Source organism: Lissotriton vulgaris, chromosome 12 (assembly GCF_964263255.1).
Source record: "Lissotriton vulgaris chromosome 12, aLisVul1.2, whole genome shotgun sequence".
Classification (NCBI taxonomy): domain Eukaryota; kingdom Metazoa; phylum Chordata; class Amphibia; order Caudata; family Salamandridae; genus Lissotriton; species Lissotriton vulgaris.
The window spans coordinates 104,222,353-104,244,765 of record NC_141700.1 but is presented as its reverse complement, the minus strand read 5'-3'; the positions used below and the strand labels follow the sequence as shown (position 1 = coordinate 104,244,765).

Genomic DNA, 22,413 nt, shown 5'->3' with positions numbered 1-22,413 from the left:
CTTAATACATTTGTTAAAATAACTTAAGTAAGTCTCAAAAGTGCCTTTTACCCCATATTCTTTCCACCTTCTTATTTGTTTGTCATTCTGTGACATTTAGTGTTTCTCTCATCCAGGTTTTGGTGCAATACAGCTGTAAAGATGTCTAATTTGTTCCAGTGAACGACATGGATAGTTTGTTATCTTCACAGTACAGAAGCTAAATCTCACTCGATAGGTTCGCGCAGAAGATGAAACTTAAAATCTCGAAATAAAATGCTGAATCATTTTTTTGCAAAAAGACCATTACAAATATCATAATTAAAAGGAAATCTGGGTAGATGGAAGATGTCAAGATAAACTATCTAGAAGAAACCCATGAGTGGACTTAAGCTCTTACACAGCAGTTGGTACTTGCTGCAAGGTTAAGATCATTGTCTCCCACCCCAGTAATAAAACCGTCCCCAGCTACTCCTGTGGTTTTGTCAACAGTGTGGGTTACACAATTCCATTCTCTTCTTCACTTATATGTAGGAAATGAGGAGAACATTACCAATTTGGAAATGTTCTCCTCATTTCCTACAGATCAGTGTTATGTTCCATAACCAGAACCTTAAAATAATTATTTTGCCAACAGTCATATTTTTAGAGCTTTTGTCTTTTTTTGTAAGGGTGGAGGGGCAAGTAGGGTCTTAAAAACATTTGATTATGTCAGCATATTTGTGTTTTGGGTTTCATACTATGATTGTTTTTCGCAAAATTGATACATACACTGAATTCCTATGTCTACCTGGAGAATATGGAACCTCGTGTGATTTCTTGTTGAATACTACTTAAATTCACATCTATATCTGAAACTTTACCACTCCTGGAATCAGTGACTATATTATGTATGGAGTGAGGGTGGTGTATGGTTCAGCCCTCACAATATTGTCTTGTGTCTACTTAAAGCAGTGTGTCTGCAGTGGTGCGGCTCATGTGGAAGGAATGAGTTACAGGGTGCCTATGGATCCCTAAAGCTGAAGATACAAACTTTGGAATTATTCCTAAACAAAAACCTCCCAAATCTATTATACTGAAAAGTCAACCTCTAGATTTGCAGCTACGATGTTAAAAGGTTGCTCTTTATTAAACATCTGGACCAACAGAAAACTATACCAGGTCATGAGTGAGATGAGATGACATGGGGTTTCGAACTTTGCAGATTGACAACTGTGAAGTAATCAAGCTTGGTACTAAGAAGTGACTGGAGCTGTAATAGGATTTCCAGCATGGCAACTTTGTTCTAGCTACTGATGATTCAAGGTGACCTCTATGACAGTCCCAACAGATGATCATGTTGATCTGCCTCCTACTTTCCTCACTTCACAACTTTTACATATATATTTTTTTGGGATGGACTTCTAATTCGTGGATCACAATTTTCGATATCCAAGGTGAACCAAAAAGTCCTTGTGCAGGAGCAGAGCCCTTGTCCCCGGACAGTAGTCGCGAATGGCATACACCTCTATAAATAACTCTTAGAATTGGCTTTCCTATGTACACTGTACAGAGTTCAGTCCTTCTCAGTTTTTTGTTCTAGCTGCCTGTGGCGCCCCGATGACCAGCATCGGCCACAGAATGGCTGTACAAGAGAATACTGCTACATATGACTTTCCTTCTGCAGGCCGGCCTGCTGCAGACTCCAGTTGTCCACTCCCATGGCGCTGAGTTCAAGTGTCTTCATTTGCTTTCTCCTTGGAGAATCTAGGCAGATTTGGCATTATGAGATGCTCGCTACTTCGACGAGAGGAGGCCATTGTTCGATGGTGGAGCCAAAAATACCTGTAGTGCGAGTCTTTGATTCTTGCAAACGGGCAGTTCCAAAAGTGCACAATTTGTTATTCCCTTCCTTCCCTTTGGTGACGTAAGGTCCGCGTGCCTCACAGACCAGTTAGTGCACGTTCTGAGCATTTCTGCATTTGGAAGTCTTGGTTTTTTGGTCACAAAGCTCGTTTTTTGATCACTTTAGCATTAATACTGATAACCGCTTAAGGCCGTCACATTTTTTTGTCACAACTTGTGCGTGTGGGGTCTTGGGTGTTTTCAGTAACCCCTCGGTAATGGCAGGCACAGACACGGATGCCCTCATACAGGCGTGTACATTGTACAGAGGGGCATCCCACGGGCGTACAATCTGTCCTTGTAGCGCAGAGTGGGCGAGTGTCTCTTCTGCTGGCCTATCCCGCTAGGCTTCAGCAAGCTTCACAAAATCTTTGTCCTTTGGCAGGGTCAAGACATGTCAGCATCCAACTAGCACCAGCAGGGGAAGTAGTAAGGACAGTACGTAGAAGGCGGAGAGTCTAGGGCCCGAGCTGTTTCCGGCCACACTTCTCAAGACCCCAGGGAGGTCCCCAGCTGGTTGGTCTGGTGATGGAAGAGGAAAAAGAGGCATAAGATTAGTCTTTGTGCTTACAACACACTCAACTGACACAAAGTTATGGTTGAAAGGGGGAGTAGTGGTCACTTGACTGTAAAATAAAAGCTGGACCTCAACCGCCCTCTACAGTCAAGTGAATCAGGTGTGCTATTTTGACCAAAGATGTGCTAGTGTTGGTACAACTGCTGTCTGTGATTGGTGCCTTGCTATTATGGTTCATATCGGAGCTGCAGAGCACGAGAAGCAAATTCTAAGGCCTAGAATCACACATTGCCGGACGGGAGCAGATCCCCAATCTAAGAGCTCATCTGGAGGGCAAAGGGCACCATATTTCATAATCTGGAGCTTGGCCCACCCACCAGAGCTCCCACCTTGCAAAGTTTGGGGCAACACCATCCTGGCGCAGGGAGAAACGCTCTTCCAAGGTTTGGAACAGGGCCATCTTAGGTGTCATGGGGAGCTATGTTTTCAGAGGCTAGTGTGATTCCTACCCCTAGCAGCTCTAGCTCCCAGGTTTGTGAGTAGCTCCCAACAGAAGGAACTTTAGGTTTCAGGGTTTGGCGAGGTTAGCACCCACAGGGGCTCGGTCTTCCAATGTTTGGAGCAGGGCTATTCCAGCTGTGGGGAGGGATTATGACGTTCAGTGTCTACAGTGATACCGCTCTTACAGGTTTTGAAGGGTTCCCAACCATAAGAGCTGAAGTATCCAGGGTTTGCTGAACGCTGGAGGAGCCCTCTCTTCCAGGATTTAGGGTTGGTTCTAACAAGATCTGACTTCCAAAGTGTCGAGCGAGTCCTACCCGGGGAGATTAGCCCGGTCTTGTTTTGTGAGTCACAGGCCCCCTTCCCCTAAATGCTAATCTTTGTACAGATGCCACTATCGTTCTTTGGGCCCTGATATCACAAATGGGTCCTGTTTTGAGCAGCACAGACAAACATAAATAATCATTTGTTCAATATTCTATGCTGCAGAGAGTGAGGGTCGCGCTTACCTGATTGCATTCTTGCCCTGGGAGTATGAGCATTTACAACAGGTGCTTGAGCTGAAGGAAAACACAAGAGAGAGGAAGAGAACATTAGAATAATCATGACCCGGTGCCAGCACGAGCAATGCAAACAACTGAACGGGAATACAATTTGCAGTAATTACATTGCCGTACAAAGACAGCAGCATTGGCATTATCTGTATTGAAGAATATCCCAGAGCTATCATTCCCAGCCAAGACAGAGAGAGATTACAAGTCTAGGGCTCTCGGGACGCCAAGGCGTAGCGGAGGAGCGAGATGGTATAGAAAGGGAGGTAGACATCACGAGAAACTGTAATGCAGACAAAGTTAGAAAAAGAGGAATAGGAGCCAGAGTAAATGGGACTGGGCGAAGGGACAAAGGCGATACACGAGAGTACATTTTTGACCACCTTGCAGAAAATGGAGCCGAACGGTGTGAGTTTACATAAAATGAAAGAAGTTAAGAAGAGTAAAAAAAAATGTAAACACAGGATAATGAACCCCAAAGTGTACCCCTCCTGGGGACATGTGCACTCCTGGGCCTAAACAGCACACCAGGCTCCCTATATTTATGCATGGCATGGGCTTGTGGGGCCAAGGAAGGTGTGGCTCTATGTGTGGACTACAAGTCTTAGGCTAGGTGCTTCCCTAGGCATAAATTTGGAAATCGGAAATTCGAGCTTGTGCAGAAGCTGTACGTCTGCATGGGGAAAGAGGGGGGGGGGGGAGATACAATTTAGGGAAAGAGGCGCCTTTTTTTCCAGGAAAAGGTTTCTCTGCTCTGAAAAGAGTTGATGAACTTACTGGTTTTGCCAGCCACGGACACCCTCAGCTTGAGGCAGTACTCCCCGTGGTGGTGGATTGGTTTGGCTGCAAAAGAAAGGAATGCTTGTTATTAATGAGGCCAAGGAGCCATAGCATCCGCAGACATTGTGCTTTACAAATAATACCCAAATTAATCCAAGATGTATGTTCAACATAAACAAAGATTATCTCATCCTTACACAGTATCAATACAGGCTTCACAATTCCACAGAAGCAACCCAAACATTCTCACGCTAGTAATAAAAAACCATCTATATGCCCATCGCCCCTCCAATGAAGGGACCCCCACCAGGACAGAGTATGCAAATCTGTTGCCTGTCCAATACAGAAGACACGTGCATCGCTGGCCGACTCCCCACCCATGAAGGGCAGTGCATATTTATCACACCCTACCCTTCCATAACCCTAAAAGTAAGAATGGACAAAATGTTTTGCTGAAAAGTGAAACTGGAGAAATGCAGCATTTTTTAGTTAGCGTATAGTGTGAAACTGGGTGGGGGGGAAACCACATCAAAATGTACTTTGCAGAGTAACTGGGGAAATACGAGAATTTGGGGCTGCAGGTACCTCCCTGGAATGTAAAATGGATTCCAGAAGTGGGGTGCCCACTACTATTCAGCCAATCAGAACTGTCCTAATGGGACTAATTGTGATTGTTCACTCTTTCAATCAGTCAAAGACCGACAATTATTAATAAAAAGTAAAGAAAATGCATGCATCTCTCGCCTCTTTTCAGTACAAAAAATGGACGTTCCTAGCCTCCCCAAAAGCACTCAGTTGGCAGGTCTGTCCAACAAGAAGAAGTCATGTGTGACCTTTCCAGGAAACTGACTCCAAGCGTCCCACACTCAACCACTGAAGGGATGCAGTTTGTACAGTCATTCGTGCTATGAACAGCAGGTTCTCGGAAAGTCAAAAGGGGCAGGCCAGGGCCTGCTGACAAAACGCAAAGGCTAGGGATTAAAAAAGGGCTGAATCAGGGCCCTGTGGGATACAACACAGCGTTCACTGAGCCTTGCTTCTGCTGAAGTCAGGCAACCAGAGAGAAAGCTGAAAGCACACAGAAAACGAGGAATACTCGTTAGAGGTTTATTTCCTTGGCTCGTGTTTGTGGTGTGCTTTGTTCTTTCCTGCAGAGTCTTGTACAAGTTTTACCAAGGCTGTACCTGACGACAGCGCCAACCTACAGTGGTGGCCCAGATAGCTGCGCCAACTAGAACGACAGCGGCGACCCACAATTCCATTCTAGCTCAATAAGCTTCAGTTCTCTCAGCTTTGTCGAACCCAAGTCCGCCTCTGAAACTCAATGATGTAGTAGTGCCCCTCTACCAACACTAAGGAAGTACAGTGCCAACCCTAGTGCATCACACACACACACACTGTTCACAGGGTAGTGCTGGTACTCACAGATGTAGTAGTAGCTATGTCCCTCTTTGAACTCCTTGCCCAGGGTGAACGGCGTAAACCTCTGGAACTTCTCCGAGAACTTTTCTGGGCCATGGAGGGCGAAGGGCTTGTTGCACTCCCAGCGCAGCTGGTCGCTTGAGCTGGGCTTGCAGTTGGTGTACTCTTCGTGCTCCACCAGGTAGAGGGTGTAGCGCTCCACTGTGTGAGAGGCCACATTGCGGTCCTCGTAGTGCGGACAGATGATGTCCAGGTAGTCGTTGAGGCGCACCTCAACCTTGTATTCGTCCCAGAGGAACCTGGTAGAAGAAAGAGAAATCTGCCTTAGAAACAGAGGGCATAGTGTCATAGAAAGCTTTCTTCACAGAACCACTTGTTCTACCAACCAGAAACAGCAAATACAGCAGCCTCTTACCTGACGGCCCAGAAGAGTGGCTGGAGGCCACCACAGCAGTAGGAAGCGCTAAACAGGTTACAAATACAGTACATACTGGTAACTACGCTGAGCAACACACAGCACTTGTAACATTCACTGTCACTTGGCACAATACTCTTTGATTTGCTCATGGTCTGTAAGAAGTAAAATTCACCAGTGCCTGGCAAACAGGTTGGGGTTATTGGCCTGTCCCTGCGGGAAGGGCCTTAGGGGTATTTTCTGCTAAGTTTTGCCTAGCGGGGCCAAACAATCGTATTTTTACTCTGTAGCGCTTAATTGCAAGTTCTTCCTTGCAATAAAGGTTAAAAAAAAGTGGAGAATGTCGGTTTCTGACCACCTAGATAGGATATATTGGCTATGGTTGGCCAACAAGCAGTCACTGACTTGGGAAGGTGCACGGTGGCTTAGTCCGTCCTCACTTTCTACCACTCCACATTAGGCACACGTAGGCAGTGTTGTGTAACCCGAGTCTACAGTTGCATCAGAGGTAACGATTTCCTAGCGGGTGGGGGCTGTTATGTCCACTGCACACATGCCTGGGCTGTGACTGGCAGCTGGTAATGAACCGGACCGTCCCAGCCCGGCAGCTCACATACCGTTCCCCCACGCCCAAGGACAGCCTGGCCAGCAGGCCGCTCCTCCGCTGGTGCCAGCCCTCAATTAGCTGCAGAGGCCGCCTGGCCTAAAGGGTCATAAAAAGCAGGGACTGCTGGGTGGAGGGAGTCACGTGTCAAGTGCAAATTAAAGGCCAGGGCTCTGGAAGGCTCCACTTGGGCGCATTTGGAGGAACTTTTACAGGCAGAAGGTGTTTTCAGGCAGCCTGTATGCAACAGGCCACACTCTGCTGTCAACAGGACCTCTATCAGCTGCAGGGGTTTAGTCTTACAGCGCTAGGAATGTTGGGACTTGTGGGCATGAACCTGAAACGGGGAAATAAACTACAATCCCCAGCATGCTTAGAGCTGGTGACGGTCAGCCACACAATGGCTTCCGGATGGACAGGTGCGTTACATCGAGCCTGCCAACAGCTATGCGGACTAGATGTAATAGTTTAATTTCACCCAGAGTACCGCCTGGTCACGTCACCAAGTATTTACAAATCCAACCTATCCGATGGGAAGTGGTATAATGTAAAAATAACGTTTGCCAAAATCGCGACGTTTCATATAAATGTGGCTACAAAAATAATAATAATCAACCTGCATTTAATTGTAAAATCCGGCAATACTCGGTATTCTGAAATTGTAGGGCTTGGTGAATTACCTGTTCTACCCCAGTCCTTGCAGGCAAAAGAGAAGCAGCTAGAAATGTCTGCATGGATTTACTTATGCAAGATTACAGGAGTCCCTGTTGTGAGATAATTATTGGGTACAAGCAGATAAGCATCGCTGGAGTAACAATAATTATATACTCATGTTAAATACTGTTTGATTAACACTTCAGGAGGGAGGGAGGAGCAGAATTATGTAACCAATGACAACAATAAGGACAACGGAGATAATTCAGAGAGAGAACAGAGATGAGCTAGGAGCTCGTGCTTAATGAAGATAAGAAGACTGAAATGAAATATCACTTAATCTAGAAAATGGGATATAGGAATCTGAGGTACCAGTGAGACTAGGAAACAGGAGCATGGTGTAGAGGGGCGTCTGAAAGGGACCAGCATCTTCCAGGCTTGGGGTCTAATAAAGGCCAGTGGGTAACATCACAGTGGTATTTTCATACAATCTCTAAAGCTTTTTCCACCTTTCTGGGTCTTCACTTCCCAGGAGGGAAGGAAAAAGTGCTTTAAAGATGGACATCACAGCCTGTGCTGCATCCCTGGGCACTCTCTTCTGATTGGCTGCTTCAATTAAGAACTTCAGGCTTTGCTCTTAACACACCTAACTTCTTTATCTTGGCCCCAATAGTGGTGCCAGGCCCTTGACAAAGGACACTCCCATTCCGAGCTAAATTGTCCAGTTGGTGTCCCCTTTACATCCCCTGGGGCGCTGTAACGTCCCCCAGCTCTTATTAACCCCAGACTGCCCGTCTCCACGCCACGCTGTTCCCGCCTTTAGGTCAACAGCCCCTGAAATCCCAGCCCCTAATTAAAAACACTCCCCTCCCAACGACAGCTCCCCCACTGGCGCCCCCTCCCGCCTTGAAAGATGAGAAGGCGGCCGAGGATTTGACTCGGAGCTAAAAGGCCTCTGTGAATTCTTCCTAATTGGGGCGAATGTCTCGTCGAGGTGTGTGGAAAGAAACACCGGCTTGCGGCCCTTGTTCAAAGGGGAGGGGAGTTTGCGCTGCGTGAAAAGAAAGTGTTTCTAAAGGGGCCAGGGTGATTAGCGTGGAATGAATAGAAACAGAACCTAATCTCATCTCGGGGTTTCGGAGCAGCAGGGGGTGCTAAACACAGCAACACAAGGGCGGCAGGTGTGGAGCAGAGACAGTTTGGGGCCTGGCTCAGGGACAGGCCAGAGGAGGCTCCAGGGAGGATGCTGTGGTGGGAAGACAGCCTTGGTTAGATGGAGCAGTTTAGCATAAACACCTGGGATGAGATGAAGGCACCGGAGAGATATCCTTGCATCTGGACAGCACCTTAAGAACAAGCTTTGGATAGATAAAAGCCTAGTTTCTGAGGGCAACCACCGAGGTCAGCGAGAGCGCTTTATGGAGAGGACTCAGAATCCGGGAAACGCTGCAGCTGAAGGCCTGGGATACCGAGAAGGCAGACGAGGAACCTTGGGGGGAACGTCCATGACAGGAAGAGCACTTTAGGAAATGTTTTAGGAGTGAAGATTTAATTCACATGACTGATGACATCACAACTGGTGATGCCTCAAACTTGGACGTCAATGATAAGACGCATGAGTGAAATGGCATGAACAACCAAAATAAATGTGACCTGAATAAAATAACACGTAAACTTTAAATTAGAATCTTGGCTTACAAATGTGGTAGAGCACCATTCTTACATGTTCAAAGTGACTTTTCTATGAACTGAAGGCTCTATAGGTCACTGACGCTGTGCTACATACATCAGTGCACTGAGGAGTCACATTTTAGGGTGTAGTTCTTTTCAGCAGGTGTGATATGTGCGTGAGAGCTCAATCAAACTAAAACATGCGTGATTCTCACTCCCAATGAGTGAGACATAGAATGCCTTGGACAGGGAAAATGCCCTTGGGAGAAAGAATACGGACAGGAAATACAATATATGAGGAAGCATAGACTTGAGAGAAGGATTTGGATAGCAAGAATTGGGTAGGTAGGGAAGGTACCCCCGGTAAAAAGCATGAAGTGCTTTATAAAATGAGCACATTATCCCCACCAGGCAGAGCCCGATAGAGACGGGGTAGGGCGGGCAGGCCCCGCGGCGGGAGGAAAGAAAACACCTTTGTTATTTCTTTCTTAATATCTCGGAGTTAATCCCGCCTCATGCAACTGCCAGAGACCCTGTTTAAAGGTACTTATCTGCAGACAAGCACAGACTGTACTCCAAATGTGCCTTTTTCTGTTGACATTAGAACAACTTCTGGGCAGGCCCAAGACAGAGGGCGGGGCAGTGAGCGGCCCGGCCCATTCTGGCATGGTAGGAAAGGTTCTCGGGGAAGGTAGCTCAGCCGGTAGATGCATGCAGTACTGCCGTGATTGCGTGTATGTAACCCCCCACTACAGGCAGGGCTGATTTATCCTGCCGTATACAGGGGAGGGAAAACACCCCACGCGGACCACTGCGTCCGCCATCTTGGGCAGGGCCCTGGCGCTCTGTGCTGAGAACGAACCAAGGACTAATGGCTCCCCCAGATGAGACACATGATCCGCCCGGGTCACAGCTCGGGGTCGATTGCCTCTAAAGATAGGCATTTATGGCATTTACTAACAATAAAGGCCCGGGCTACAGGGGATTCATTCTCTGTTGGGCTTTGGGGGTCCCGTTGTCTCCGCGAGCCCCCGCCCGTCACAGAGGGTAATTGCTCGGATTTTGTGGGAGTGCTGTAAACACAAGGCCTCGATGGATGAGCTGAAAATGCCCATTAGGTCTGGGAAACGTCAGGTTTGGCGTCGGTGCTCGACCCTGGGCGTGGTGGCAGACTGGGCCCCGGCTGTGGTGGCACCAGGAGGTTTTCTTTGAAATTAGGCGAAAGGACCCATGCAGCGTCTGCACACTGGTCATACCCCCTTCCATCTCAGCAAGTATAGCTCATAGAAACACGCAATGCAGCTGCTTAGGTGTTTTTTTTTAATTGTACAACAAAATGCAGCGCCTCGTGAATAACTACAAGTGAAGAACGTTTCAGGCCTCTATGCTTCAAGTTGCACATAAAGATATAGTGGCCGGACGGCTCACTGCAGTTGTGGCCAGATGAATCGAAATTCTAGTTATTTTCCTTGAGGGTGACAGCCAAGTGTAAAGACGTAATTGGTGTCTTTGATCGGACAGGGGTCGTGTTCAGTGAATTAAAGGAGTAGTCGGGTGCCCCTTAGCAACGTTTTCGTCCTTTCTTATGCGGGTCGCTTTGCAGAGCTGAGATCAGCACAGCCGCAGGCTGCAAAGCACAGTAAAGAGGCACAGTGGGCATGCTGCAGTGGTATGCATGTCTCTGAGCTGGCCTGGGTACACATTAGGGTGCCCAACAGCACAGTGTGGTAGGCATCGCATGGGCGTGCTGTATCACAGACCGACAGCGCCGCAGGGATCTTTCGGGGTATATTCAACACTACAGCTGCAGCGAGCAGCACGACCAGCACAGCTGGAGGATGCCGGCCCTAGCCCCGTTTCCCTCCTCTCGGGCGTCTGTGCCCGGGCGGTAACCTTGCAGCTCTGCCAGCAGGGCAGTGCGCGGAAGGGCAACGCGCGAACCCTGCCCGCGGAGGAAGTGCCGAGCAAATATTTGTGCCTGGCCGGCTCACATTGTGCCGTTAATCATTTACCTTGTGCATAGGTATGAGCGCTCTCTGGGGAGGCCTGTGCTCTCTGTACCCCGGGCCGTGCAGGGCATTGGTGTGAAGGAGGCCTGGTCAACCCAGCCTCACTGAAGCCAAGTGCAGCGCCCTGGCTATTCAGGGTCCGCCAGAACTGGGCCCTGACGTCTAAGGCTCCTGTGTGACGTCACGTAGAGTTTTGTTTCTTAGTCACACGTGTCTGGGATCAAGGCAGCCCATTTAGGATTACCAGCCGGCTGGCCACCATATAGGAGGCTTCAGAACTTAAAATAGCCCCTAATCTAAAGAGAATTCGAATTATTTCTAAAACAACTGCGACTCCCAAATACAGAGCAAAAGCAGAAGTGATCCCCCAAAGACAGACACAACATGCCAAAAGCAGTACAAACCCTCATACACTCCATCAAGCAACACTGAGCAAACACCAAACATTGCCCTAAGTAGAAATGACCCTCAAAGACACACTAAGCCAACTAAAGCAGCATGTACCCCAAAACAGTGCATAACGCAACACTTAGCACCATTCACTGTGCACAGCAGAAGTCACCCTTAAAGACACTAAACTTGACTGACACATACTTAGCCACTAACCCCGACTGACGCTGCAGTGTCTTCCCAACTAAACATGACCTATGTGTAACATCATTTCACTGGGGATTCTGAACAAAACACTACAAGACCCCCAACACTTAGCCCCAAACCTTGCCTGATGCTGTTAAACCCCATAAAAGATGCCCGAAACAGTGGCGATAATCTAAACTCACTAAAAGCAGACCTGTACCAAAATCCAAATTTGACCAAAGAATAACACACCTTTCCCAAACAACCCCAAACGTCACTTCTGCTTATTCTAGTACCTAACATGACGAAAGCACCTTTGATCACTGAAACACTTCCTAAAACAAAACGACTCCTTTCCACAGGTGATGAACTGGACTGACCGTCAAACTTGCACTGCAAGCACGACAACCTTAAACCACACTCAAAGCAGTAAGGCAACCACAGGCCACCAGAACCATCATTGACTTATTTACAGCTACCAAGTGACCTGGTCGGGATATTACTTTTTTCCCCATTTTTATTAACCCATAGCACTTGGCATTATGAAGCATATGTTTCCACGTTTTCTTTTTTATTTAGGCAGGATTGGGGATAGATCCCAGCTCACAAAGTGCTGTTTCGGTAACAAAAAATTAAAAAAAAACACGAATTGCTTAATGTTCCACCATTAACATGGGCCTACTGGGTAACTCTGACTACCCACCCCTCCTTGAAGGAGCAGCACCCCCCCCCCCACCCCCCCCCCCCACTAAGGTATGTTTAAATGAGAAGTGAACACCGCTGTGGCTGGAAACCCTGCAGCCCCCGATCACCCACCCCAAAAGGTGCTGACTGTGCCTTTTCGGCCAGCCGTCCATTTTTTTATTAGATTCCTGGCGACGGTGGGAGGAGTGGGCGAGCCCTTTGATCTGAGGGCGCTTAATGAACTTTACTTTTTTAATTATGTGAACTTGGGTGCAGGGCTCACAAGAAACGTCTGCTTGAGCCAGAGTTGCATTTTTGGGGCGTCGGAGACTTAAGCCAGTAATGTGAAGTTTCTTAAGCGAGAACAAGGCCTTAGGCAGCGCGGCATTAGCCTGTACCGTCTAGCAGCATTAAATAAGGGTATATGGGCCACAGAAAGACGACAGAAACATTGTGGTAAATGTTTTGGGAAACGCAGGTGACCTGCATGCTAGGCTGGAGTGACTTGCTTCTGGGTCCGCAGAAGTCTAAGGTGCGGCAGGTGCAGTGACACCGGGGCACACAGAATTCCGACTTGAGATGTAATGAGTCAGTCTGGTGGGCCCTTGACACTTGCTACGTCAGTGCTTGCTCCCCCACTCACTGCGGGTTGCCTCTGCCCTCAGTGGGCCGTGTGACTGCATCCGGGGTCACTGTGACACGATGCATATGTTCTCCGGCTGGGCCTAGCATATCCCCTGTTCGGCTGCTCCTGGTCGGCGTCCGGCACAGATGTCTGCTGTCCACCCACAGCCCCTTCCGAGGCCTGCCATCTTGACAGATGGGTCTGAACTGTCACTCATTCACAGGCGGGCTCCTGTGCAGGGAGCTTTATAACCGATCTGCGGGAGATAGCACAGGCCCGGGTTAATGATTCTACATTTGAACCCTGTGCAGGCAGAGAACAGATTTAAGATTTGCGCCGCTCGGGAGCGGGGCGTGAGGTCGAGAACGCGGGTAGGATGAGGGACGGGTGCCCCAGGCACATACCTGCCCAGCACTTCACACAGGGCACAACCCTGACCCCTTCATTAATGGATGTGTGACCAGTCCCCGGCAGCGCCTGGGAGCAGAGGGGAAAGGTGACCCCTAACGCCCCCAGAGAGAGAGAGAGTCCAATGAATGCTGCTTTAGTTTGACCACAACGACGCCACACTGCAGAATGGCTGCTATAAAGGGATATAGTGACGTTTGCGTCCTAGATCACCCAAAAAGCATTTTAAATAGTAAAACAAAATAATGGAGGCGTTGCCCGTTGTGGTGTAATCAGCAGGCAGACATCGTGCTGCAGTAATCAAGCCTCCTCTGTGACGTCAGCGTGTTCTCTGTGATGTCATCAGCGGAGAGCCAGTATGCACTGTGACGCGACACAATGCGCGACTGTATTAGTATGTACAGTGACGTAATCAGCAATATGACGCAGGTCGCCCTCATGATTTAAAGCAGTGAGAATTTGTAGGCTCTTTGAAGCGGAATTAAAGACATTGGACTAGGCGATTTCAGTTCCCAAAAAAATGAGAATTTGATTTAAAAAAACACTGACCTACACGACTTCTCGGTGATGTCAGCAATGAGAAATCGCGTCCTCTATTTGAGTCTTTACTGCTCGGGTGTTGGGTATTTTACGCAGCACGTGCACAAACTAGGGCACTGAAAGGGGCCAATTCAACGCACTGCAAAGTTATGCATATTTCTGTTCATATATATCACCCCCGCTGCCAGGCAACGACGATGGCCTAACCATTATGAACGCGCGTGTTCTGCACCGTGGAACAGTGTCCGTATCCCCCAAGGTTATGAATATAAAGACGATTCCGTACCAACACCGGTGTCAAAGATCACTTGGATAGATGGAATCCCACACGCAAAGAAGACCCAGTGTTACAGGTAAGAAACATTTCATTTTTCGTATGGTCTTCCATGGCGGAATGCGAGACGCAAATGCACTTAACATGACATGTAGTGAACTCATGTTACAGGTAAACAACTTTTTTTCTAATTCCCTGAATGCCCGCCCATGGTGCAGTTGGCCTGCCTTGTCCGTGCCCTTTGTACCACACTGGGTTATAGATAATAAACATATAGATTCCTGTCTGCGTTATACTGGCCCAAGACCTGATAATTACCAAACAGGCTAGTACAGCACAGTCCCCGAAGCCCACCCAGCGTAGCCTTTGGCCCACAGACGATCCGGGGCGTGTTTAGAGGTGAGAAACAAAAAGCTAAACCTGAAACTGGTAATTCTCCTTTTAAATGCCATTTTCCTGGAGGCTTCTTTGTAAGTGTGACATGGCGTGCAGGCTCGGCCAGCCCTTCTTGTCAAAGTCACTCACACATTGTAACCCGATCGCACTAATTGTGAGAGATACACAGTGCTTGGGGGTGGCAATAAAGGGGAGGGTGGAGATTCGCCCATCGTCACATCTACTAGGCCATAACAAAGTCAAAAGTGCCTGTGTGAAGTGTGCAGGTACAAACACCTCTCCTTGCACTGACCACGCCACAGTGCTTACTCTGTATCACTTGTGCACCCACTGCTCAGACAAAGTAATGCAGTCAGCCCTCACAAGGAGAAGAAAAGGTGCCACCCTTGCCCAAATGCTTGCCAGTCTGCCCAGAGAACAAGCTCACAACTTGTGGGCTGTCTGTGCAGAGTTGGGAAGAGGTTGCTTCTCACAGCAGAGGTGTTTGCTCCAAGGTTTTTTTCTGTGCATGACTCTTAGGTTGCACTAAACTTGGTTTACGAAACACGCCAGTTCCTTATTCCTGCTTTGCATTCTGGGACACGTAGTCCTGATTTTGTAATGCATAGTCAACAATACAGGCCTGAAAATGAGAGCAGAATCCTTGGATGGATGAGTGAGCAGCCATGGAAACATGAGGGCCCTGGCTGTGCTCTGCTGGTCTGACTCCCCAAGCCTTGAGACACAGGGAGCACAAATTAAGAAGCCAGCATTTATTTCACGCAGCCTACACCCTCCTAGAGGAAGGGGGCATTGAGCTTGACAAGAAGACAGCAATTAATGACGTCTGGGGGATGGTATACATTACATAGTATACAACAATGATCCGTTTAGCAAGGATACCTGGACATTTGCAATCATATCTGCGAAAGAAAATGTCTTCTTTTAAAAATAGATTAATAGAGCAAGTTTTATCTGGTGGTGGGGGCAGTACGTTTTTTGAAAAAAAGAGGACCCCTATATACGTTCCAAGTCTTTAGTGACTTTACAGAGGAAGGTAGAGAAAGCTTAGTCGCTTTTGCCATGTTGGTCTTTTAGGAGCTATGTCATGCTGGCTGCATGTGTGTGCCAAGCTGCTAAACAAACAAAATGTAGCTGGGAGCATGTTATTTTCTTTCCCATAGGACCAAGCCATGCTCCTCAGAATGACCCCCGGAAAAGTGCTAACCCTCAACTTGCAGCCCTTTGGTTCCTGCCACGGCTCCAGCACTGACCTCAAACACATGAGCTCAGAGAGGGGTCTCTTCCAAGCCGTTGCTTAGCACCGTGATTACAGAGTGCGGCAGGATGCTCTAAATATGGCTTTTCGTGGGTGGGTTCGTGTCCAGGCAGGGCAGGCTGAAATGTTCCGAGGCAGCGGGATACATTTGTGCTCCATTCAAGGGCTCGAGCAGCACAGCTTTAAATCTTGGGGGCTGTAACTGGGGGGAGGGGGGGGGGCTTGGTACCCTCAAAATAAGTGCTTTGGGTGAACCACTCCGCCTGGGCTCAAGAAACAGAAAAGGGCTGTTCCTGTACAGGACTCTGCTGCGAAGGTTGGGGTCAGTGTGCTTATAATATATTTTTTAGCACAAGCCGCAAATAGGGCATTCTAGGTTTTTTTGGGGGGGGGGGGGGGGGGGGGTACATAAACTAGTCTTATTGTTTTCTTGTAAGATGTTGCCGCTACACAGCTCCTTTTATTAGGGCTAAGGTGTAAATGTCTAGTTAAGGAGCCCTCCACGCGTCTCCTTGATGCTGGCTCAGTTCGTGATCCATGTTTGTTGTACAGAAAATTGAAAATAAAGATTACCAACATCTTTTTGAGAAAAAAATTCTTTCTTGTGCTAATATCATTTGCACTTATTTCTTGTTTCTTGTGGTGCACCTTTGCGGTTGTTTCATTTGTACTTGGATTCCCTAGGGAATAGGCACAGTAACGATGGGTGCCAGCCAGTGTGCACACAACTCCCTTTAGTAACTCAAGGGCCACTTAATATTTCGGGGAGAAAGGTAGTCAGGTGCTGATATTAGGAAGGGTCCATCGACGTATCTCTGTTTCATGTTTTTTGGATTGCCCGGATGTCACAAGAGAGGAGTTAGTGCTCTGTGCGTTCAGTGCGGGTGGTGGCGCCTGCTAGTGTCTTTTGCACCTTGGTTGAAAGGATCCCACGTTGGATAGGCCCTGCTCTCTTCCATAATTCGGGGTTGTGAGGAAACAGAAACGGCCCCAATCAGTTCCGCTTGGTTAGCGAGTTGGCAGCCATGTGCCAAACACCCTCCCTGGCGTAAACACACACAAACAGGGGGCGGCGCGGCTCGTTGAGGTGGGGACATGGCTGATTTTGCGGCTAGTTGACGTTTCCTGTATTTGGCTAACGTGGGCGCCAGAGCCCAGCCCACCCAAGCCCCTCACTTCCCCCCAAACACAACTCAACAGAAAGACAATGCAGGGGCGAGGAGAGAAACCTTCTGATCAGCATTGTCACGCTGTACAAAGCCCTCCCCGCCTTGGCATGTTGCCCACCTCTCTTGAGGGGGCCCTCAGGAGGAAGGGCCCCCTCTGAGTCAGGATAAGAGGAAGCCCTCCCCCTCCAGAGTTCAGTCTTGAGAAAGGAAAGACAGCAGGACCTGCGTCCATCACAAGCCCCGGTGAAGCTGTCAACCTGCCGGAGCACAGGAAAAAATAAGGGGTTGTGCCCTTGTGAACTTACAACACCCCCGCAGCCCCCACTGTACCTCGGTTGCATGACCCCCAGAGCCGCGACAAGCACAACAGGAAACTTTGAATGGGCCTAAACCGCAGCCAACATACTTATACGTGGCTAAAAGGCGGCGCAGGCCTTCACACCCGCGACATCTACTTTAATTTGTCGAGGATCACACTACTTGGTCTAGTATTTAATATTTAAGGACATGAAACTCTCCATCAAGAGTAGGGACGTCATCCCATGTTCCTGCAGTAGATACTTTATTCGACAAACCCATATTTCACTTTATCCCTCACACTTCTTGTACCCAAAGTGGCCTTCTCATGGGACGGTGATGCCACGAATATGAAAAATACGCCATACTAGAGAGCCGGTGTTACATGTCAGTAACATGCTCCTCCAGCACGAGACATGCCACATGTTTCTGAAAGTTGGGTAGTAAAAAAACCACTTTTCGCATGAAACACTCTCGAGAACCAATATCAAAGGCTTGTAACTTTTTTTAGTTCGCGTGTTAGAGGGAGAATTCCGAACGCTCACGGCCTAGTACTTCCAGGGGAAGAGTTTCCCGTTTTACGGGACAATCTTGTACGCTTCCCAGTAAAACCCCAAAGAAAGTTTATAACCCTCCCCCGCGCTCACACCTCCTTCCCCGCCGCGCTGGGCTGCCTCGCCTCTCACTCTGCAGCGGCTGCGGCCAGTTAGAGGCTTTTACGGCGTCGCTCATGCACTCTGCTTGCGGTTCGTCCCACTCTCCTTTACGAGGCTGCTTGCTGCCTTAAGAGCCCGGCGAAGAGGCAATAAAACCGCGGGCCTGTTTACTAGCCTCCCCGGCCCGGCCCTCGGTGTCAACCTGCCTCGCCTTCCCTCTCTCTGGTGTATTGCGCCATCCAGCGCCCAGAGAGGAAATGCCTGCTCCGGCTGGCACGGAATGCGAGGGGAAGAAAGTGCCTGATCCGTGGAGCAGGTAAAGGGTGTTTAGTGGGATCGTCTGTGCACTTTTCGTTCGACTTTTTTTTTAGACAGTATCAACTCGAAGAAGGGGGTGATGCAGGCAGGCAGCCCATAAGGTCGTGCATGGTGCACTGTACGCCCCCCTTAGGAAAGTAGGCGGACAAGAGGCTGGGCAGCGGTACATGGGGCCCCTCCCCACGCACTGGGAGAGGAACGTATATACTGGAAACTGAGTGAGGAGGTGGCCGTCACCTGGCGGCGCGCGGGGGGGGGGGGGGGGGGGGGGGGGACTAGTACTTGGTGCCAGGTTCCATGTGGTATTTATACTCGGCGAGAGCAGCCCTTCAGTGCGAGGGCCTTGACAACACCCAAAGGCGTCGAACATGGCGCCTTACACACAGCTTGCATAAGTCACACACTTGTGTGAACTATTCCTTCCAGGAAAACAAACCAGGAATGTGGGCTTTGGAGGCCACAAGTTGGAGAAGGTACATTCTCTATTCTAGCTCGATTTCATATTTCTAGACTAAGGTTTTCTAAAATGATTCTTCAGCCCCAAGCAGTTTGTCACCGGGAAATTATTGACAAAGAACATTCATGTGTGAAATATTGCAGGGCTAGAGAAGCAGACGTTACAAATAAATGAGCTATTCTTTTTTGGATTGCGCCTCATTCTTCCTGTGGGTTGGGAAGGCAGATAAAGAAGGGGGGGCAGTGCCCACGAGAGTCCTCTGAGGCGCTGGGCAAGTGGCAGACTCCACCGCCCCGCCCTCAGTGACAAACAGCCCCTACAGCCAGAGGCCTGTGGGGTACCTGAATCGCCGCCTTTCATTTCTACAGGATTAACACACATCAGAAGGCAGGGGGGGGGGGGGGGGCGTCGCCCCCGTTCTGTTTGCCTCGACTGCTGATTTAATTATCAGGGGCCTCGAGAGTGGGAAGAAATGTTGGCACTATAGTTTTAAACCCTCCTTTTAACCCCCGGGAACTAAAGTGAGCTCAGGCAGCTTAACCTGGGCAGGGGGGCAGCGAGAGACAGCTGGCACCCCTGCACACAAACTTTTCGGACTCCCGAAAGAGCTTAGCCCCCCCCCCCCTCCAGTGTTTACCTTGCAGCTTAATAACGAGCTTCAAAAGAGTTTAACCCTTTGATGGCGGCGGGGCAATGTTTAATTCATGAGCCGGGCGCAGCATAATTGAAGGTCTAATTCTCCGCACTGTGGCTGCTTTTGTGGCCGGGAGCGCGGGGCTCTAATCCGCTCTGCCCGGCAGCTCTCGGTACACTTTAGATCTGCAAAGATGGCGTGACAGCAGCTTCTGAGCAGAGACATTGGGGCCCGGGCCCCCCAAAAGCGAGCTTTTTGGTTTAGAGGAAACAAACTTATTCCAAAGTAAAAGGGCAAAAAAGAATACTTTTAGCACAGGTGGATTACCAAACAAACTTATTTTTTTTTGTAGCTCCAGACATAAAGTGCATCAAAAGGCGCTGCAGTTCGAGGCAATCTGAAATCTAAAACACACTGAAATGTTTAACAAAGCTCAAAACATAAGCCATATCCGGTTCTAGCCATGAAACGACACCTATCAGGCCCAGCCAGAGGTGAACAGCCCTCGCCTCTGCCAGGACGCTGCATTTGAATGCATGGAAGGGCCGAGTGCGGCTGACACAACCCCAATCCACCGGGCCTTAAGTAGGCGAACAGTGGAATGCATCATGAGGCAGTTGTGATCTGCAGAGTGCCTATCACAACCACACACCCCCCAGCACTACCACCCGCCCGGAGTGTTTAGGTGCAAGTGTCATGTCCTGTGATGTTGATAAGCGTAGGACTCTAGGCGCTGCCCCGTGCCCCAGTGGCGGAGCTGTGATGTTTGCCATATCTGACCACTTCCACCCTGCGGGCCCCTGGCCCGGCTCCAAGGCCCCGCAGCATACCTGAGGCAGCCTTGCGCAACCCGGGCCTCGCTGCCTGAGTCAGGGATCGCTCACGCACTGCAGGCCCCGGGCCGTGCACAGACCGGTCCCTCCCCGTACGCGCCCTCCTCCCACGCTACAACTCCTGCGCCCTGACGAAACAACACCACGGGTGCACGGCGCCGAGGCTTCCGGGAAGAGCTGTGGCACCCCAGAGTACCGAGATCTACCCCCATCAGCCTGGGGAGGCGGGGAAAACCAGCCATTACTGGGAGACAGAGGCCCGCTACAGAGCCATGCCTGCGCCCCGGTGCCACTGCACCTTCTTCACTAATAATGCTACCAAGCAATACCGCATGTCAGGCTGGCGGAGCTGGGGCAGGATAAGTATCTGTGCCAGACCTTTGACCTTCTGCGCGGCCCGACCAGCCTGTCAGAGCCCCTGGCCGCCAAACTACCTCCGCAAAACTCCCCTCTCCCTCCATACCCGCATTCCACGTACACGAGGGTGCAACACACACACTGCTGCTAAACACACCCGCTCCACACAACAGACCAGCATCACGATTGTCACAACATGGACACACTACTCCGTTGTCAGTCTGAGAGGCCAAAGAAAGAATGGGTACGGAGCCTCCTCTCCGGAAGGTGGAGATTCCCACCAGTGCGAGAGCAGGTCTCAGGGCTTCAACCCGACAATTTTCCCTGTCACACAGCACAACATACCTCGAAGCGCTATACATAGAACCGGGGCTACCTATACCTTCTCGTTATGACACCAGTCGATAGGTTTCCTTTCAACAAATCATTGTTTTCGAGTGCGACAGGCCAAGTGAACCAAACCAGAACTGCAAGGCTCAAAAGGCACTCAAGTTATACAAGGTTTAGATTAAAAATGAGCTGGTTCGGTAACACGGGACTCGTGATAACGCAGGACATGCACGCTAAAACAATCTCTTTAAATCCCGGCCTACCCCAAAACTGTGTGAACCTGGGCAATTGCCCGGTCTCTGCACAATCTGCAGGACGCACTGCTCGCCGATGCAGGCCACCCGTGCCTCTGTCCAGCGCTGCATGAGGCGGAGAGCGCTGCACACTCGCTTAACTTTTCATCCGAGCCTGCTCGGTTTGCAGCAGAGAGAACGAGCAAGAGGCGTCCAAAAATACCCAACTTCTACCGGGGTGTATTACATCTCTAGTGCAAACGAAAGATCACAGGGCTTCGAAGCGCTTTGAACATTCACAAACACTTTGGATAACTGCATTCTTCTTAAAGCGGCAATGCACAGCGACAAATGAATCAAGAGGCGCGCATCCCGACGGAGGGAAGTGGTCGCCCCGTGAAGAGGCATGGTCAGTTGCACTGAGGGTGAACTTACTTGGGGTTGGAGCTGTTCCAGAAGACGGTGTGCCTGTCGGCCTCCGCCACCCAGGCGTAGACCCACAGCAGGGCCAGGATCAGGGGTTCCATCCCGGCGGTGCCCACGGGTGCCCGGCTCCTGGCGGTCACAAGTCCAGGGAGCGCTCCAGGGAAGGCTGGTGTCCCGGATAAGTTAAGCGCGGGGGTCGCCCTGGTGTGCAGGAGTCCTTGTGTCCAGGAGAGCTCTTCCTACAGAGTTTTTGAGTCCTCGGGGTCCAGGGAGAGTCGATGCTCCGGAGCCGGCTGGGTGCAGCGCGCTGTAATCCTCGCTTCGTACAGACTTGTTTGCGTGTCGCGCTGGGCGGTACTAAGGTTTTGTTGCAGGGCCGGCTCCTCCCCCTGCCGCTCCTCCTTTCCTTTCACCCCTCGAGGGCTGGCCCCCGCCCGGCCCCGTGTGTCACTCCACACCGCTCGCTGTTTGTTGTTGACTGCACGGCGGGACCTCTGCCCTGCATCAGAGGCCGTGAACTCTCCCGCTGCTGCTGCAACCATGAAACCCCCCCACTTTCCCCTGAGTCTTCTTGCCCGGCGCCCAGCCCCAGACTGTAGGACCGAGTCTGACACCTTCACCCGGTTATGATGATGGTTCTTTATTTTTAGATTCTCTTTCTTTCTACCCGGGTGCCTTTAAATGCTGCCGTCAGGCTTCCCCAGAGAGCCCTTGGTGCGGTGGTGTTAAATGTTGGTACCTTCTCTTCCCCCCACTGTACCCTTGCATTTTTTTCATGCAGATTTTATATAGCGCGAAATCGATCCGAAGGTATTGAGGCGCTTTACATGAGCACCGGTTACGTTACACAAGGAGTGCAGTGCCTGTCTCTGTATATTTAACGAGACAATATGACAGGGAAAATTCCCGTACTTATTATGAGACTCATAGCAATCTAATGGGGTAAGAACAACAG

At 49.7% G+C, this 22,413-nt stretch overlaps 1 protein-coding gene across 1 annotated transcript; it reads right to left on the bottom strand.

The window, feature by feature from the left end:
- Positions 1-631: 631 nt before the first annotated feature.
- Positions 632-21,799, bottom strand: EFNA1 (ephrin A1). Its single transcript, XM_086947385.1, has 5 exons — positions 21,468-21,799; positions 5,638-5,933; positions 4,210-4,275; positions 3,391-3,441; positions 632-2,385 (listed from the first exon to the last, which is right to left on the bottom strand). The coding sequence occupies exons 1-5, from the start codon at positions 21,557-21,559 to the stop codon at positions 2,261-2,263; spliced, it is 630 nt and encodes a 209-aa protein (XP_086803511.1). The 5' UTR covers positions 21,560-21,799; the 3' UTR covers positions 632-2,260.
- Between the last annotated feature and the right edge of the window lie 614 nt (positions 21,800-22,413).